General features: G+C 38.9%; 1 protein-coding gene across 2 annotated transcripts in view; it reads right to left on the minus strand.

Moving 5' to 3' along the window:
* The window catches only part of AGMO (alkylglycerol monooxygenase), a 197,009-nt gene that overhangs the window by 158,717 nt on the left and 17,157 nt on the right, over positions 1-21,135 (minus strand). For both annotated transcript variants that reach the window (XM_063324940.1, XM_063324941.1), the window contains exon 3: positions 17,652-17,803. In XM_063324940.1, the coding sequence (XP_063181010.1) occupies positions 17,652-17,803 (152 nt within the window). The remainder of the gene's footprint in view (positions 1-17,651; positions 17,804-21,135) is intronic.

Here is a 21,135-nt window from a genome sequence, read left to right on the forward strand (position 1 = left end):
GGAAGAGGAAGACTAAAAGGTTCATGGCGAATTGTGTCCTCACATAAATGTCAGGACAAAGTAAGGCTCCCTGCAAAAACATTTTCTTTACAGTCTTGGCAACTCTTTCCCTAAGAAATACCGCAGAATTGTGCTCATGATGTCAGACATACTTTAGTGAGTACGAAGGATTAATGTTTTGTATCTCTCTGCCGATCTGCTCACCACTATGGGAAGCCAAAAAGGCAGAAGTAAGCTTTCGCTTAGCTTTCCTTAAAGCGAGATACAGAACTGTCACACCTCAGCCCTTGAGTTCAGGATGCTATTTGATCAGAAAGCCTGGCACTTAGGCATCTAATATAAACAATACTGCTTACTGAAATCTCATCCCATACCAATACACATGCCAAAAGCATAACAAATGTCTCAAAATTATTAAGGGGGCAGAGGATTTATTGTGATTTTACCCTGTAGACTAACTCAGTCAATGCAGTAAAATTAGGGGCAGAATTAGGAATTTTAGTTTGCATTGAGAATAATATTCTTGAAGTGTCAGATTGCGGTATTATACGTAAATATTTTACGCTAAACTGTAACAGCATAACATCATGCTTTCTTCTACAAAAGAACATATTTAATGGCCGTCATACTGTAAATGTAGTGTATCCACCTAGTAGGTTATAGAGAATTAATAGTTATTCGCAGTTACAGAAAAAGAAGAAATTTAGAAGAAAAAATTTGAATTTTTACTTTAAATTGAAATTTATTAAATTTCAATCTCAAAATAGCTAACAACTGTAACTTGTTTCAAAGATTAACATAGTAGTCAGTGATTTAACTTTAAAATCCTTAAAAGTATTGCAAACATAATTTTAAAAAAGCAAATATAAATAAATAAAATAATCAAAGGTTGAATTCACTACTTCCCTGAAGAATAATCCCAGGCTTACAATTCAGGTTGTTCTGGTTAGTGTGTGGGAATTGATAGCATACAGTAGGACTACATTGTGGCTCATTTGACCTTGTCAATATTTAGCATTCAAAGTCGTTGCCAATACAGCATTCACCTGAGTCAGACTTGGGGCTGCAATACTTTGGTTTCAATTAGCATTGCAAAGTTCTCTTTAGAGCAAATCACAGATACAGTGAATTTCTTCCTGAACTAAATATCATTCCATGCATTTGGATTTTAATTGACAATACTTAGTAGCTACTCCTGTTTCCTATTTCTTCTGGCATGGTTTGATTCTGACTGTACCTCTACTATGCTAGTTCTGAACCACGTGACAAATGCTTTCACCTATGATACGGGTTATATACATAATTTCTACTAAAGTTAGGAGAGGTCTTGTAATCCTTTGAAAGTTAAAGATACTGTGTACTTCACTATTGAACCAGTATCTGTCATGACGAACTTTCCTGTATCAGTGTCTGACATAACATAGAATATGCGCTTTTGGGGATTTTTTCCCTCAAATAAACCAGTTTTACTCAGTCATTTTCAATTTGACTTTACTTTGGATATATTGCAATCAAATTAGTCCTGACAAACTAACAAAGACTGGGCCAGTGTTTGGATGTGACACCGTTAAGGAAATCTGTCTTACAAGAAGGAAATTTAACAGCTGCTTCTGGAGGAAGCATCTTCATCACTGAGTCAGAGAGGAACCAACTGCTTAGCATAATTTTAAAGGCAGCTCCTCTGTCACAGGCATCATCATTCAGTTGATGTGTAAAAACCATTTATAAATATTAGCAATCATCTGGCATTTTTCAAAAGAACAGGAAAGTTAATCCTGTTTCCTGACTGAGTTCTGCCTTGCATAATTACATTCTGACTACCTAAGTTCCCCTGCAATTTCAGTTAATTACAGTATTATTCTTACTTCCTGTCCTAAAGTTATTTGTGTAGTAACCGTATCCTACTAGAGTGGAAGATGAAGTAAGCTCTGTGAATTATTTTGATTAATGTGTAAAATGTTGTGCTATCACCTCACACACAAGACAGTACATATTGGATATTAATTCCCAACTAAAAAAATGTGTGAAACTTTTCAGCAATTATATTAACACTCAGTAGCGCACGTCTCAAGGGATGCTTGTATTACTCGAATAATAGATATAAATCTATATGTAACTAAAAATATTAATACAGCCTTTTATTGAACATAAGCAAATGAAAAATCTTCGCTATCTCTAAAGGGATAAAAAAATATACAGAAAAATATACACATAATATACATAAAAATATATTCCTCTAGCACTTGCCATTGCCTTTTCCTTTATAACAGAACTACTATTGCCAGTTGTACACATTGAAAAATCATTGTATTTTCTTGACAATCATAAGCTTTTGAAGCATAGCTAATTGGGAACTAACTAGAGTATTTCCAGCAGACTAGAAAGGGCTGCCCAAACTTTATGGCAAAAAACATATTAGCTGTATATATTTCATTTTAGCTGTATGCAAAAATACAGGATTTCTTAGTGCCTGATATAAAAAGCAGACTTTCCTTTATTTTTGGTGCAAACTCTCATTTTGTAATTAAGAGTAAAACTTCTGTGAGCTTCTACAGGACAGGGCTTTATCCCTCAACTTTGTCATACAGTGGCCATAAATCTATCCATCATAAATTTCCTCCCTCAGCCTCAGACCACTCCTCCTAAACTCACCCTGACTCCACGTACATTCCTCCATACCGACCCAATGCCTACTGTTTTCTGTCACATTCCTCTGCTCCATCCAGACCTCACCATGCTCTCCCCCGCATCCAGCGGTGCTTCCATATCCCACCCTTTCCACTATTATAAAAAGGATTTCTCTCCTCCAAGATGCAGAAAAAAAGCAAAGTAAATGCGTCCTATAGGCACAAAAATCAAAGCCGAAGGAAAAATAATCTCAGAATTATTTCAAAGCCAATACCGCAAATGAAGTTCTTGGGACAGGCGATAATATTGCAAGACCTGGCAATACATGCAGATAAGCCACCACGACATGCTTGAAAAACAAATAGTTTGACTAGCAAATCTGAACAACGTGTTTTATCACTCTGCTATCCCATCACCCCATCCGCATAAGGAAACTACACCCACAAGTGGGAAGAGCAGGTGGGTGGCAGGGTCCAGATCCCCTGCTCGCCCAGGGGGTTACGGTGCCCGCCATAATCACAGTGATGGACCAGGGCACCTTCCAAGCACCACCTGGTTACTCAACCTTTAGCTGAAGGGGTTTTCCCCAGGGCCTGGCAATTTATTCTCTCCTCATGGGGCGCAGCAGTTGCTATTTCTACATGCTTTTCAATGGCCAACCTTCAGGTCATGCACCAGAGCCCATTTGTTCTCATACATGACTGGGAAGAAATGAGTAAGGCACTGAAAAAATTTGGGGTTGGACAGCCTGTGTCTTTTAGACAAGGGTTTCTGGAAGGTCTTTGTTTTTTTTCTAAGGAGGAAGAGACTGGACTTCTGTAATTCTACGGTTATTACATTTTCTAATGTTTACACACCGGCAGAATGGGAACACAAAAACAGGTCTACATAAGCACAATAAAAAAAAAACAACCAAACACCACCTTTCAAGACTCTTTCCATTTAAAATTACAGGCTATACCATCTAAGGGAGTCTGCAGTGCTGGAACACGCTGCAACGCTGCCTACCCAGGAGAAGGATATCCCCGATTAAAAGTTGGGGTTTTTAAAAAAAAAAACAAAAAACCAAAAAACCAAAAACAAACAACCCCCCCCACACACATTTCACTCTTGACATGCTTATTTTGGAGCTCCTAAAGGAGTGGGGAGTTCACATAAATGAGTTCATCACCTCCCATGCACTGGGGCAGGCTCCAGCCCTCGCCCGCCTCTCCGGGGCCCTGAGGGCCATGGGAGATCTTTAGCCCGAGGAAGGAGAGAAAGACCTGGCCAGTAACAACATCTACGTGCTGGAAGAGGCCTCCTCTGCCTCACTGCTAGTCTGGTGGCAAGACCCTCTTATCCCTCATCAGCGGAGGAAAATCCCTTCCATATTAAGTACAATTATAGGCGAAAATTGGCTGCCAATTTTTGAAAATCTGTCCCTTTAAGTTTTAAGGGAGCTGGTTTCCTTTTCAATTTTAAATATATCTCACCCATATGGGAATAATACACAATCAAATCCAATATTTTTCCTACTGCTTAGCAGCTAAGTTATTTACTTGACTTTAACAAGACTTTTCTTTCCTATTCCCAAGTTTGAGAGCAAGCACAAGCTGAGATGAGCTGTGCTGCTGTATGAGCAGGCAGCCGCTTCCAACAATTTATTTGAAAAGAAGCAGATCTGTACGTTAGGTGGGAAAGGGAGAGACTTAGCGTAGGCGGAGGAAAGAGGGGAAAAAGTCAAGGTTTAAATTTTTTGTTGTTGTAAATAAGCGTCTTGAAACATGGGAACAGAAAATAGGAAACTTTCAAAGACTCGACACACCTATTTCCTACTGCTGGAAAATTAAGACAGTTCCATAAGCTGCATCTCCCCTAAATTAAGAACAATGCACAAAGGGTGTTAAGTTAGCCACGCAGACATAATGGCCATTAAAAAAAATCCACTTGTATGCTGTGCAAATTTGCATGGGCAACCTGCATCTGCTCTTAAGACACTAAATCGAAGGCAAACCAGAGTTTTACTTTGAACCTCTTTTTTTTCCCCCCAAACTGTAGAAATAAAAATTTAGCATGTTTACTATTTACAGCTTCCTTCTGAGAAGACACAGGTAGAGCATTCATGCCTTCCAAAACGTAACCTTACACATCTGGCCAGCAAACATCTGGATATTTATCTTCACTCATCATTTCCTTCAGTAAGTCCAAAAACTGTCAGTTATTTCAGCTGAGATTCAGCCCAAGGGACTACAAAAAAAAGTTACATCCTTCTTTTGTCCAGGTTTTATAAACTGCTTTTTACCTTTTTCCCTGGGATATCAGTAAGTATAAAAATAAGCAGTCTGGATTCCTTTGAGTGTGGTTTTTATTCTCTGAATACGTACTTCTGTAGCTACAGGGAGCATACATATGCAATTGTATTTATTACACAGTCATATCTGCAATGCATGCAAAATATCCTACATCTTTAAACAGGCTTTTCTTTTTTTTTTTTTTTTTTTTTTTACTTTCTTACATACATCCAGAAGAAACCACTCAAATCACAAGAATACAAATTGATTTGTGAATAAACTACATAGCAAAACTTATGCCAAATAAACTTCAGATTTGGGATAGTCACAAAACAGGAAATGTGAGTATTAATTCACTTAAAAAAATTAAAAAATTACATTAAATAGCCCCAAGAACTTCACTTGCCAAACTGTAGTGGAAGCACTGCCTTTAGACTGGAGGCACCAGCTCAAAGACCTCACCCTGAGTTTGTCCCTTGCTCTGCCACCGTTCTAAGAAAGTCTCTTCATCTGCCTATGCCGTCCTTCCCCTATTTTACAGAGAGGCATAATGAAATTCATCTCCTCTGCAAAATACTTTGCAGTTTAACTATGAAAAACCCCACTCTAAAACACTCAAACATTATTACCAAAGATACATGTTTATCAAAGGGAAATGTCAATCGTTTCCGAATACACCTAATTTTGAGTTCAGCTTTTCTTATTAGTAGTAATTTAAAGCTACTGCTGACTTTAAAATTTCCAAATCACCATCCTGGTATCCAATCTGAAATTGCTTAGCAAAATATTTTGGACAAGAAATAAAGAATTCAAGCTATGCAATGAGGTTTTTTGAAGTCCATTGTTTACCTGAGGTTACACTCACTTCTCCTTTGTTATTTCTTTGAACCAGCTTCACGCTTTCCAACTTAACTCTGCTTGGTGAAGTTGAATTGCTCTTAGAAGAGAGCTGAACTTAAAAATCATACCATATTTAGCAACAAAAGAGCAAAAATTAACGTTAAGGTTTCTTAAAATTCTATCATTTGTATGAATTTATTTTAGATGTGTACTGCGGGCACTTTGCACACTGTCATTTGTCCCATAGGAATGCTGCAAAGTATTCACGACTCGTATTCTTTTTACCCATATGATACAAGGAAAGTTGTTAGTGACATAACAAGCTTACATACTTAACTCGGCATTTCTTCATGATACTTGATTTATTTTTCAACTTCACATCAACAAATAAAATGTGTTTAGGTACCAAAACAACATTTGTAATAAAAAAAAAATTGAAATTTCACATTAGAATGAGTGGATAAGAGAGGTCGGGAGAAGAGCAAAGCCCCAAAGAGTGGGAAAGACTTGAGAGTTGGCTTTGACAGGTTTGCTCTTTCCTGCCTCACATCACTTCTAGGCAACAAACAACTCAGAAATAGTTCCTTTTTTTCTTTCTTTCTTTTTTTTAAACAGAAAGTAACTTCCAGTCAAAAGTATATTAAATTAAAAGCCAGTTTTGGGTGAAAAACTCCTCTTTTTATTTCTGTAACACACTATAGGTTACCTTACTGAAAAAATGGTAAGATTTTATTTTTATGACTGCAAACTTTTTAGGATCTCAGCATGCATATGTGTTAATAGTGACTATAATTTAAAATAAAATAAAATATAAAAGCATGTAAAATATATGATGCACATATAAAGCACATACTTTCCTTACACCACTGTGTTGTAAAAGAAAAAAAAAAAAATCATACTTTTTGCTGTCTCAATTTAATAGGCCAGTTTCCAGTTGATGGAAAGCATGAACATGACGTCATTGATTTCTGAAATGATTCCTTGTGAAAACATGTCGCATGCCATAGTGTTATTACAATCAAAGGCTGCACTTCCCGGTTTTTTACATAGCAATAGCTTTGCCACTGCTGAACTTACAACTACAATATGGCAAAGCGCTCTTTGGAACAACAATGATATCTGTGATGTACATTTATTAAATAGAAAGGAATTCTCCTAATTTTATTAAACTTAAAAGTAAAAATGTGTCACACGTGTTTTACATGCCCAGATACCCAGGGTGCTCTGCATCGTCTGAAGCAATGCTCCCTTCATTTTACTGACAGTCTGCATAATGACTGCCATTTACTTGTCCTCATCAGAAAGGCTGAGTATGATCGTGGGTTTTTTTTCAGAAGAAAAGTTTGCAAGAGCTTCTGGAAAGTTAAAAACTGAGGGTTTTTAGTAGGGTCCTTCTCCTGGTCCCTACTAAAGCTTCCACTTCCCCATGCATAAAACCCAATATGATTTGATTATTCCCAACTTTTGTTTATCAGAAACAGAAATAATTTTTTTGAATACTTCAGCTCCCTTTTGGCCACCAAAATAAGTAGCCAAGAGGCCAATATCCAATGCTAAAATCCAAGTGCTTTGGGGAATCCAACTGTGAATACCATAATAACAGCTGAATTATTATATGGATATTTAGGATATCTGTCTTTCATATAGATTTAAACAGGAGAACATTGTATGTATCTTCTCGCAACAGGATGTTTATGTTCTGTTTAGAGCATGTCTTCATTTTTAGGATTAAATAGTAATTTTACTTTTAAAATATTTAACCTTGCTGAATTCATTCAGTTTTGACAATTTCTGATTCTTGAGAAAAACTGATTGAGAAATACTGTAGGTTAGTTAAGTATCCTTGGTTGAAACAAACAAACAAACAAAAAAAGCTATGCCAAAAAAAGATTTACTGATAATTTTATCTATTAAAAAGAGAAATAAAGGCAAAAAAAGTCTGGTTAGTAATTTTTATTAAGTTACACTTTCCACCAGCATGCTATCAATTTAGATAGAGTGTAATGTGGAAAAGATTGCCATTCCTACACTCAAAAAGCATTTTTGGCAGTTTCAATACTTTAATTAAGGCAATAAAGATGCATGGAAGGAAACATACATGCAAAGAACATTGTCCAGATACAATAATGTTTTGTCTGCTCCAAACACACTTTAAATGTTAATTGCCAATCTTGAAACGTATAATAAAGTATTTTAAATGGTAAATGGCCTCACTAGATTTTTAGCAAGCAAGGAAAACTATTACAGACATCCAGCTTCTAGAAATCTGAGTAATATCCTGAAAGGAACAGCTTGCCGTTTGGGGGTTGGGATGGAATGCACTTTTAGTCTGCTCTAAAAAGTCATGTTAAATTTCTTACTCATAGCAAAAAAACACTACCCTTTTCAAATTTGCAAATAATCATGCACCTATTCTTTGTAAGGAGTGCATATCAGTCAGTAAAACTGAGGGTGCAATTAGCAATGAACAATCTTTTTTTCTTTTAGCTAATTCTGAAATGATTGATTGTGTGCACTTGGAAATATTTCAGACAGTGACATAAGCTGATACCAAATATAATAAAAAAAAATCTCTATGCATACATGCATAAACCACACCTGTATTTATGGAAACACAGTGGAAAACTGTATTTAAATTACAGAAAAATTTGCATACAGAGCATGTGTCCTTGGAAGAAATGGAAATAGCAATGGTATTTCTGATATGTCCTTGGTCCCAGTGCTCCAGAAATGGGAGTTTTTAAGCAACGTCCCACTGGGGAACATAAGTACAAGCCCAAGCCCTTCAGAGCAGACTGTCTCCCCAGGAGGAGAGCAGGGTCCGCATCTGTGCTCCACATCCCCCAGCCATAGAACCACAAACGCACCCCAGGAGCCACCTTACCTTTCCCTGCAGGTAGACTGTGAAGGTGCTCCAAAGCTAAATTCTGCAGAAAAGTGTTTAAAAGGACATTTCAAAGGAGCTATTTGAAATTACAGAGTGCCATAGACCTTCATAGTGCCTATTAGGTAAAGTACTGCTTCAGAGAAAGGATGCAGAGAGATAGCGTTCTGTGCATTCTTTCTCCAGGCTAAAACTATACAGACTGACAAACAGGGCAATAATGACCAGGCAATTTTTACTAGCACAGCAGGAGAAAAACAACTTCTTTTCATAACAGAAGCAGCACAAGCATCTCAATGGGCCATCTGTTTTAACAATGTATTTTATTTCTCTAGGCCTCTGCTTCTACTTTAAAACTTAGTGACAAGAAATAGTTACCACTGCTGCTGTTTGAGGAATTATATGACGTGTGCTTTTACTCTAAATCTAATTCCTTACAATCACATTTTCATATCACAAATTAAAAACTGTTGTTACATTTGGTGCCTTTTATTGCTGATCTGCTGATTTCCATAGATTGGCAAAACAGAAGGGACATAAAAATGAACCTTGCCTCTCTTCAAACATCCCTCCAGCCCAGGACAAATCCCTCCAGCAAGCCTTGCAAAGCGTGCAAAGCTGCTGCATCAGAAACCAAGAGCTAGCATCTCCAAAGTCATTGCAATGGGTTTAGGAAAGAAATGTGTTTCAAATGAGCCTGGATCTAGTGATTTGTGTGCAAATTATTCAGGAAATAGATATTAGTGACCATTTTTACATTTCTCTCTAATTTAGTAAGAAGCCCTTAGCTGAAATAAGTAACAAGGCTTAAAATCAGATCAAGGGCAATAAGAACATGTATTCTCAGGTGGGTTTTCACTTACTATAAGTTTCTAGCATAAGATACATATTCAAAGTTTAAGACACAAACTAAAAAGGAAGAGAAGACAGCCACAGCTGGACTGCTTTCCTCGAACAAGTAGTTGAACTTCCAAACATCCGGTCTCTCTCTGCAGCTTATGAAGTCACCTGGTTGAAGGTTGTTCTATAACATTTAGGAGATCTAATAGTGTATATAATAGAACTATTTCAAACCTTTTTTTCAGGTAAAACCCCATAAAAATAAAATCTTCAAACTATTGCAGAAGAACTAGTTTCTCCTCTCCCACACTCACTAGCTGCAAAAAGGTTCACTTGGATAATTTACATTTTACTGTATGTTCTCTAACACCTGAAGAAGTACAAGCGTTATGCACCATTTCATTGGTTTTCAGCAGCACACTTGGAAAAGCATATCAAATGAACTGTTTCTCTACACAGTGAGTTAGATGCTTTCATACTCATGTCTCCACTCAGATTAAAAAGGGATTATTTTTTTCCCCCGTTTAAAATGCACAAACGCAGACTAGAGGGCAGCACTAGCCAAGGATACAAATGCATGAAAACAGCTGTCTTTTTGAGTGGTCAACCCACGCTAATTTACAACAAACTTTTGTCTCCCTCTTCATCCCATAAGATAATGTTTTAAATTGTTCATGTGCAATGACACTTCCATCAGGTTAGCTTAATAGTCAGGAGTAAACACAACAGCCACGCGTGCAGTGTATTGATTTCTTCATTACAACCTCTCATTAGTCCACACACTGTGCACATTTCCTGGAAAGTTTAGGTGTTACCACCTCGAAGAAAAATTTAGATGAAAAAGAACGACAATTGTTTTCCCCACGGCTTTGAATATTTATTTCTTTTATATTTTCTAGTGTTTTATTGTAAAAGCATGTTACAAACTGGCTTCTGTGCAAGCAGATCCAGTGTTTTTTCCCCAGTCTGTGCACTCCGGGACAACCGAGGCACTGCAGGAAGGAAAAAGATGAGATTCTATGCTCCAGACACCCATAGGTACCCCTAGTTAACACATGTCTATATAGAGAGCCTCGAGACGGCCGATGTAATATGTAAATCCTCAAAGCAGGATTTGAGTGATATTTAAGGAGTATTAACCTTGTGCTGGCCCCTTTCCCAACCATAAGAAAAGACGACTAACAAGGAAAATGGAGGAATATGTTTTCTTTTTCATTTTGTACCGGGGAGCTTGCCAGATCTCTTCACTGAGGGAGCTTGAGAAAAGATAAACAGTGCTGAAAGGAGATGGAATTACCACCTGAATTTTTATTATAAAAATTGTGTCATAAGAGTGTCAGCTCACTCATTAATATTTAAATATTCATGGTATGTAAAAGACACATTGTCTCTGACATGATCAAAAAAATTTTAAAAAAGATTGATTTCATACTCACATCAAGGCCTAATTCATAACAACCATAGAGATCCATCTCTCCCAGTATCTTGTGGCAAAGAAAAGAATTACCAGATATTTACAGAAAACCTACAAGAATCACAGCAAGTGTACAGTGACTTTTCTCCTGATACACTCCCATCATCCAAAGATAAGTCGTTTATGTCTTCTTGGGTTAGATGTTGAACCCAGACCATGGAGGCTGGTTCCTTGCCTATAGCCATGGACCATGTCCTGCCCTCTGCTACATCATGTTCCCACTCTGGACCACATCCTACAGCAGTTCTAAAAAGCCACAGCTGATCACTTTGCCTGCTGTCCAGTCCTGTTGGTGGATTTGTTATTACCATAATGCTTAATAATCTCTGGTATATCACATATTTAGAAAATCTATTTACCTGTAAACATCTTTTGGATATTCAGAAATTAAAATTAAGTAAAAACTCTTTAGTGGATTTCCTCATATTCCCATCTTCTAAACTCTTCAGGTTACGGAGATTTTTCAGAGAGCCTGTTGTTATCTCACAGCTTCTAAAGTAAAACAGGAAGGGCCTTGTGATATCTGCATGTGCCACGATAAATTTAACAAACTAAATGAGTGAACCTCACCTCATATCAGGACATTATTCTTGCCGGTATACAAGAAATCAGTCTTTCAAACAACAGGAACTTATTATGAACAATAACAACCTGAAAACAATACAAGCAGGCTCCTATAATTTTATGGGACCCTAGACCACTCCATGTCAGGAAGCCTCATTACAGCTGAGGTTGTTTTCAGGTGAACTTTTTCAACCAAAATGTACATTTAAATGTCAGAGGAATGGCAAGATTTTGGTTTGCTAAGATTGGCTGTGGTCTTCTACAAATTCAGTGTCTGCTCGGAAAATTTGATTACACATGGTAAAGGAGCACCTCTTTTTTCCAAAAAGTAAGAGAAAGGTAGAAGATATAAAAACAAGAGCACAGAAATAACAAATGATGTAGTTTATTTACAGTGGAGTTGGAAGGCAGGGAATGAATCATAATCACATGAACTCTCTATTTATTTTCAATTCATGTTATGCTGTCTGCAGGTATTAGACTAGAATCAATCAGAAGACAGAACAGAAAATATGACAACCAACTCTTGCTTTTGCTCTTTTTGTGAGGCCAGCAGAGTCAGCATTTTAATATCCTGCTTTCCCAAGCCTGTTTAAAATACAAGAAAAAACAACTGACAGAATGGCAAAAAATGTTTTCTCTAAAATTCACGAGAATATTTTTCTCTTAATCACTGGGTATCAATTCCCTTTGCAATCAACACAAGCTGTGACAAGAAAAAGAGCAGAGCTTCATCCGATTGCTTGACAGTTCCCAAAGTTTTCTATCTTTCACTGGGGTGGAATTAAATTTGTTTCATGATGGATAATCAATATGGTACTGAATTTCTAGTCAGGTAAACAGAGGCATTTTCCCACATGCAAGGACAAGCCTAAAAAACCACCACCACCCAACCCTCCCCCCTGTCAGCCAAAGGGAGCCTTTGCCATGTAAAAGAGCGTTGTCATTTACTGCATTTCTAGGGGAATACAGATTTCCCTGAAATAAAACCTTGTGTCTCTGACCATGTTTCCAATAACAAAAGTCAGACATCATTTTATTATAATGAATTTCTCATAAATCTGAAATCCTTTAAATCCAAAATCATTTCAATATACTATCAATTCTTAATATAAAAATCTACTTAACAAGTCCATTCTAATATACTGACTTCAGACAAATACATTATAAAATGCAGCCGAAAGGACCACTTCAAAGCAGGAATGGGTCAATAAATAAAGATAGCATGATCATATGATTCCAATACACCCTCCAAAAATGAGCAGTAAACGTAGATGCTGAAGAGTCTTTGAGCCCTGCTGTCTTTTCCTTTAACAAGCTTGCAAGGTAAAACTTGCCTTCTCATTCAACAGTGGACACCGCATTGCACGGGTGTCCGAAGGGATAACGTATTAGGATTATTATTGCAGACTTCGTATATAATTAGCAGAAAGGACAGGACTAGCTTTTACTGTTGCCCATTCCAGTCATTTCAATGGCATGAATCCTGAGACACTACCTGCCCCAATTTATCCACTCTTATATCCTTATAAAAGAATGAGTTACCTGCCTGTGCACTATCGACCCAGAAAATTCTCTCCGCTCTCTCTGAAGTCTCCAGTTACCCCATAGATCCTGTGCTAGCAAATCTGGCTTATGTTGCTTATGTCTTTGACCACTGGCTAAGTGGACCCCATGACTACTGAACTGAGCTGGATTGTTTAAGAAATAAACTCAGCACAACCCTGTTTTATAGCATGGACTATTTCAGTGATTTTAGGCACATAGTCTCTGTGCCGGAGGTTTTTTGTCAGGACTGAGTGGGTGGTGAACTGTAGCATGGTGTAGGAAAAAGCGGCCAGAAACTTCTGAAGTCAGAAATTCTTCTATGAAACTGTAACAAAAGATACTTACTCGGAGAAGAGGCAGAAGCAATGTAAGTCACAGCTAAAAGAACCCCCTTTTTTAAAAATCCTATAAAATGGGAGATGAAAAGTTCACAAAGCTTCCAATTCTTGCCTTCTTGAGGGACAAAGATGAAGAGAGTTTTCAGGGTTTCTCCTTTGTCCTCTGACCCTGCAAAAGAGGTCAGTCCTGTGGGGTGGGAGAATCTGAGAAGCTCGGAGTCTATTGCTCCAGAATATGCCTGGTGTAGTAGAAGGCTTATTTCTCATCCACCATAAATAAACGCAGAATTATTAAGAGACACACCACTAACTCAAAATTTTATGTAGCAGCTGGGGAATCTGTCGAGGGTATACTTATCAGTTGAGGTCTATTTTACGAACTCTGTGCATAACTCAAACCATCAGCTCATATTGGCTCGGCCTTTCGCTGACAGGGACCGTGTCACGTATCCCGCAGGGCGGCTGGAAGCCGCCAGCGGACAATGGGGGCGAGCGGCCGCTACGGGCCGCCGTGGCCCTGGCAGAACAATGCAGCTGCTGGGGGAGGTTGGCCCCCGCCGAAGGAAACTCGCTTCTCCCAGGTTGTCTGAGGGGAGGGACACTGAAGCAATGGAAATTCCCCAGCAGTAAAGGAGAACAAAAGAAGAGGTGTTGGAAGCTGCCGTTAAAAAGAGACAGGCTCTCGAAACCTGCTGGCTGCCAGACTTGGACAGCTTCTTCCAGGGCCTGAAAGAGGAGAGGAGGGGTCCCCTGGCCGACAGAAAACCACACTCCTCTGTGGCACGCAACCCCCCGGGACGTGTAGATTAAAAACTACTCCCCTACACAGAGAAATGGAGTTTTACAGTTCCCAACTACCCGCTGTTGAGGCATAGGGTTGAGAGCGCAGCTGTTGACGAGGGCCCTGCTCAAATCGGGGGTGCCGCGGGCCCGGCAGAGCCCCCTGCACCAGAGCTGCCATGAAACCCCCTGCCACCCCGCAGCCAGCACCTGGGCTCCGCACAAGCCAGTCTCTCTTGTTTTCGCATGGGTCTGGAAGCCTCTAGATTTCCTCCCCTGATTAAAAGGTGTGGCTGCTGAAGAAATTAGTTTACAGAGCCTCCAAATTCCTTACTGCCGTTGTCATGCGTCTGCAACAGGAGTATCTGCGAGGCCAAGGCGCGGGGAGGGCTGTGCTGCACCAGGGCTGGGGCTCGGCACTGCTCTGGGACCGCCGAAGCCCCCTTCCCAGCAGGGGTAACTAATGCTGCAAGGGCTCTGCACCTGGAGAGGAAACTTGAGGAGTAGTCCATGTATGCTAGATTAAAATATCAGGTAAAAATCCCTCAAACCCACACATATCCTTCCCTGAAAAAAATTAAAATAAACCCTGTGATTTTTACAGCTTGCTTTTCTTAGTAGTAGAGCCATAACGGGTGTTTTCACTGAAACAAAGGGAAAAGTCACATTGATTTATAAATTCATTAAAACGCCAGGAGAAAAAGCAGTGGCTAACTAAGTACTCCCATTGACTGCCATGGCTTTTGGATCATGCCCAGAAGAATGCTGGAAGAAGTGGTGAAACATTTTATTTTCTAACTTTTCAGTGGCTACTGCAAACAATGGAAAATACAAGCACATACCTAGAATAACTCCATCCTTTGCAAAATGAGATCACACCTAAAAATACTTCCTCTTGTTGCTGTATAACTTCAGTTTATGATAATAGCTATTACACGCATATAGTGAAGAGGAAAAAATAGCTTCCCAAGTGCTGGGTAAAAACTTCATATTGTATAGTAGAGTTTCTACTACAGAAGAAACTTTAAAATCTGTAATGATTCAGACGATCTATTCAAATAGCAGAATGGACAATCCAATTATTGCATGGACAACTTGAAATAAGATAGTAAAAAGTCAGGGGGCTGAGTTATCGAATTATTGCTTGGAGAGAAGAAAATCTATTTGATGATTGTGATTCTTAGTATCAAAATTATATCAAGTATTAAGGAACAACTGCAAAATGTATCTGAATTTTAGTTTTCCAGTTTGAAACAATTAGTGCTATTATTTACGTCCCCACACATAAGCCCACACAGCTTGAATTTCCTGGGATATACATGTGCTATTAATTTTTAACTTCACTCTAGCATCCAAGCCTGAATCACCAGGCCCTGTCACTTTCTAGTGCAAGAGTGTGTTTTGCCTGCTTGTACCAGAGACTGTTCCAGTGCCCTGGTTTCTTAAAGTGCAAAGGTATTTTTCAGGAGTTTATGTTTTACTTTTTAAAACCATCTCCTACACTTAAATTTCCTTAGCAACTTCCGAAGCAGCCGACTTTCGCAGCTGTGTTGCTGTGCTACGGATTTCATCATTACTTGACCAGAAAAAAGAGTGTTGGTTAAGCTAAAAATCTCCATTTAGAGTGATTTTCTACAACATTGCATCAGTTCCCTGCTGAGTAGCCAGACCTAACAGCAAACAATATTTCTGTAACCTGAAGAAGAGTAAATTAACATTTATAGAACAGCTCAGCACTGAGACCTTCTTAAGACAAGAGGAGCATTTTCTTACTCGCGTTTCCTCAACTCCACTACATATAGACAGAATTGGTTTGGATTTTAATTCTAAAACTGCTAGCGAGATTAATCTCAAAGTGTGCAATCCCCTCAAAATATAGAAAAACAGACAAGAGTAAATGCAAAGTTGCTGCAGGAACAGAAATACGTGCAATTGCTTTAGAGAGCACGGAGCCGACCCTGCTCCCTTCTCTGCCAGTGGGAATTTTACCACTGACTCCAGTGAAAGCACAGCCAGGCTAGTGATTTTTCTAACACTTGAAGGCAATTATTTTTATTTTAAAATGCAAGAATAGCCTCCCGCTCTGGTCGTGTTCTCAGCCTGAGGCTGTAGCCCTGCCAGCACTGTTAATGTCATTGTTTGCGAAGCGTATTCCCAGTCTCGCGTACACCCACGCAGGGCTCCCAGCTCCCGGCTGCGATGTCCCCCCCGCCGCATTGTTCCAGCTCCCCCCGCTTCCTTGCCTCCCGCCCCGTCCCCCCACCATTGTTGTCCCCCTGCACCCACCCTGCATTGTTCTCACCCCCACCCGCCCGCCTGCCATCCCCACCCGGGAGGGACCCTTCCTCCCTCCCACTCCCCGCGGCAGCTCAGGCTCCTTTCTTACCTACTTCCATATATTCTGCTGACCTATTGGCATCCAAACATTTTCCCTTTCTAAAAGCGCATTACATAAACTATCGTTACTAGATACCACAGCTTTTGTGAGCTGTGGGCGCTCTGCCTTGGGAAGCCCAGTCCAAACTCCAAACTCTCTTAAACAACAAGATTCTTCTTTCATTGCTACAGACTTTAGATCAGGCCCAAAATTAATATTGATAGAAAGCGCTATTGCATTTTCAGATAGGATATAAAAGGCTAGAGCAAAAATATGTTGTCGCTATAGAACAGCAATACGTAACAAGACAGATACATAGGAATTTAAATTATTATATCTTTGCAGTGTATATTTACAGAAATTACTGGCATGATTTACATGGGCTCCGTTATCACAATATATAAGTTAAATCCTTTCTAAGCTGTGCTTTTTATCTTTCACGTATAAAAGCAGGTAGGGTTAAAAATGTACTTCTAAACAAAAACAAGGCAAGGCTCACATTTACGTAATCAAGTGTTAATTGCAGGCAGGATTTCTAAAATACCTTATTCATACATGTATATCTATGTCCATATATATATATATATAAGTATAGAAACAGTTTTATTCATTTACGAATTAAACAATGACTGAATGTTTAAAAAGATTTTTAAAAACACACAGAAATAGATTAAGTTAGCCAGCTGTCCTGTCATTATTTTGGCCACCTTGCTTTTTACTGCTCTCCATTTTGTACATCCACATGGTTCTTCTGAAATAGTTATCTGTACTGTGCTGTGTTTTTCATACACGCATATAGGGATACTAACCCTATTTTTTTTATGTATTTTCTATTTTTTTTTCTCGTAATACTTCACTTTCGCTGTGGTACTGCTTTCAAAATGATGCTACCTCTTTTCACAAAATCACAGATAAACTGTTTTACACGCTTAAAGTAAAGTGAGTCTTTGCTAATCCTTGGGAAGAAGAGCAGCTACATATGCTTAGTTTAAGTAACAAAATACCAAGTAACCAAATACCTTATTTTATTAAAAAATAACTAATATATTTTGTATTTTAATATATTAAAATACATATAATACATTAAAAACTCATTAACTCTTACCATGGCTTATGCGATGAAAGCAGTAGTATGCAAAGTCCACTCCTAGGAGTGTCACATACCACGTCCATGGTGAGTCCCAGGGCAGTTCAAAGAGTCTGTAGTTATTCCATACGTAGATATAACTAATTAAGTCAACACTTCTGAATAAAACACTGAAATAGAGAACCAAAAATGTTGATCAATAGTTTTGTCAACTTTATTTACAGAACCTTTTTACTATATATTTAACATTTATCCATCAAGTAACATACTATTGACTTCAGTAGAACCTTTGCTTAAGGTCCATGAGGTTTTTAAAACCAACCCTCACCCACTCACCACCCATGTTGTGGCATTAGGCATGCTCAAAGGCTGAAGCACTCCTATGCTCTGCAGGTGCTACGGTGTTCTTCTTCTCCCAAATCCAGAATAAAACCATCCTTGCTAACTCGTAAATCAGAAATTACTGAAGTATAACAGCAATTATGCTCAAATACTAATGTATGACATTAAAATACCTTGAATGTTTCCATTGCGAGGAAGGGCATGGAAGGTGACAGGGCTTTTGGGAAGCTGTTAAGATGTTTGACCTGCTCAGCATATCACTTCACTCACTTTAAAAGAGAATAAATGCAGCAGGAAGAAACAAAGCCCAGTACCTTTGAAAAGAAGGGAAAAGGCAACTGGTACAGAAAAATGGCAGGACTGACAGAAAGGGGGAGATAAGACCATGCATTTGCAAAGGCAGGAAAGCCACCAGACAGCAGCTTTTATTGCTGCCGAGTTCCTGGACTATAGCGAGGGAGCAGCCTCCCCTGACCTAATGCAGGTCAGTGCTGAGACCAGGAGAAGGAGAAAAGAAGTAGCTCTGGGGTGGGCAGGCCAGATCCAGTGCTAACTCTCCACAGCTGTTTAGGTCAATAAAAATTTGGGTCGCCCGAGTCACACCCTCCCCTCAGTGCCCCACCACTTTCCCACCTCATTTCACAGAGGCTGAGCTGTCTCCAAACAAATTGCTTTGGTTTTTCTGGAAATGTTAACCCCAGCATGAGAGATGAGAGGCCGCGGGCACTGGGGTGTCCCAGGAAACGATTGGTTTAGCTAGGTGTGAAATGGTGCCTCAGCTGCAGATTGACAGGTATTCAAATTGGCATTTTTGTAGAAGAGAGCAGTCCACAGCCTGATTTGCACCCTCACACCCCCTCCTGCTACCCTCCTTTGCTGTGTTTTTGAAAATGTTTATGGGACTGTGGTGAACTGAACTGGGGCAGCCTCTGAAAACAGCAAGTAGAAAAAAAGTGAGGAAAAGATATGAATTGTAGGAAAGTCACACATATCCTTTTTTTATATATCAATGGATTAAATGCACCTCAATTTAGGGCCTAAGAGTCAGAAATAAGGTTATCATTAACACCATCATCTACACACGGAAAAACTAATCTAGTTCTCAGATGTTTTGCTGATGGTTTTTTGTTGTTTTTTTTTGGGGGGGGGGTAGGGGGGAATTATCAGCAGAACAACATCTTTGTGCAAAGTTGTGCAAGATTTTAGGAATCTATAAATTCTGTTTGTGGTTGAAGGAAGACTGAGGGATTCCATTTCAGGGAACTTTAAATGGAGATTGCAAATGCATACCTGCAAGATGCTACCTGAACAGAGGTGGTACCAAAATGCACATAGGTGTCACAGCCGTGCAAACCTCAGCTGAAAGGCTGTCACAGACCAACATCACTCTTTCACTTTAGTCTCACCTGGAACTTCACCTCACAATGAAATCAGCTAACAGAGTCTCCATGCATCTCTTTGTCCATGTCTGCTCATTCTTGTCTCAGTGCCACTTCTCAATGCTACTTCTTCCCAAACACTGCCTTTTTTCAGCTAGATTATTTTTGATACCATTTACAGTGTAGCCCCAAAAATATTTGAATCCGCAAAACTAAAAAGGACATACGATACTCCTTCTCTAAAGCCTTGTTTCACACACCTGGAAAGTATCCCTGAAAACAGTCTGGCCATGCCCTGTCCTTTTGGGTAGCTGCACTGAAAGAGTAGGGAACCTCAGCAAACATGGCTGTTTCAGCTTGTGCACCATCCCACATCCTGTGACTGAACTTTGCGGTCACCTCCATATTTTTGCAGAGACATCCATTCAGAGCTTTTATACTTCTGGCATTAGCACCTCTTCCCATAACAGTGTTTTGAATAAGGCTAGAAGGAAACACCTTGAGCTTCTGTGCTGCTAGTTTCTCTATTAATGAGGAACAAAGTCAGCTGAAAATCCCAAGCTCCCAATACTAGCCTGCAAGCAGAATAGCATCACATCCCCCATTTTATCCCAAGAAATTGAAGTATTACAAGAAGTTGTTGTTCCAAAAGAAGAGAACTAACATCTCTTCCACAGCCAGCTGCCTCATCTTACCTGCAACTCATTTCTACCTTTATGACAATCACCCCAGTTTTTCTCTTGGACAAAAACAAAACACAACAAAACCCACGAAGTTTCATTTCAGCAGCTGGCAGATGAAGAATTTCTCTTCACTAACAATGACAGGTGTATCTACCACTTCAAAAACAACTTAGCTATGCCCAGAAGTTGGACCATACACACCTGGAACATGTTTAATTTTCATAAGAGCTGTGTTCTATAAATATTTTTAAAGAAGATTATATGTGTCCAACCAGATTTTTGCAATTCACCTCATGAGGCATCTGTAAAGTTCAGTATAAATTCTCAATCCCTTTCACAACAGGTCAGAAGGGAGCTGATATTATTCAAACACAAAGAAATGGGCATTTCTTAACATCTTTTCAATGACCAGGAAATTTAAAACACCTCTTGCAACATAGAGTATCAGTTATTATTAGGTACTGTTTTCTTACTTTATTCTTTTGCTTTTATTAACACATAATGCCTTTGCAGTACATCTAAAGATATGTGAACTGGTACATTTCCTCCATTTTTGATCAGCTGTCAGTATTTCACCCTCGAGTCCTTTTTTTTTTTTCCACAGGCTGAGGCCAAGGTGTAAAACTTGAGCTAACCCTGCAACACATTTTTTATATATGTAATTTGCTGTACATTCTTTCCTTCATGCTTGAATCACAGCTCTACAGCACATATACACTAGCTGATTACTGTAATTAATTTAGAGTAATCCATCATATCACTATGCAATGCCAGAGAAAGAAGAGTTGCTTAGCTAAGTATTTTTTAAAAATTTACAGTGTGATAGATAGGAAAGTCCAGAGCTTGCATTCAATTACCATTCTGAAAGTTCACTTGGAGTTTTAAAGGTTTATATTGCCCCAGTTTTTCTCCCTCAAGTTCCATTTTCACTTCTTGAAAATACAGAAGAGAATTTAAGAAAAGTTTTTCCTCATTTAAATGTTAGGTTTCAACCATAAATATGACAGAAGTAGATAGGTAAAACTTTTGTCATCTAGTCCAATCCTCTGCATAAGGAGTAATAAATCCTAGAACAGACAGACTGTATAGAAAACCTTA

The sequence above is a fragment of the Chroicocephalus ridibundus genome, chromosome 2 (assembly GCF_963924245.1).
Source record: "Chroicocephalus ridibundus chromosome 2, bChrRid1.1, whole genome shotgun sequence".
In the NCBI taxonomy this organism is placed as follows: domain Eukaryota; kingdom Metazoa; phylum Chordata; class Aves; order Charadriiformes; family Laridae; genus Chroicocephalus; species Chroicocephalus ridibundus.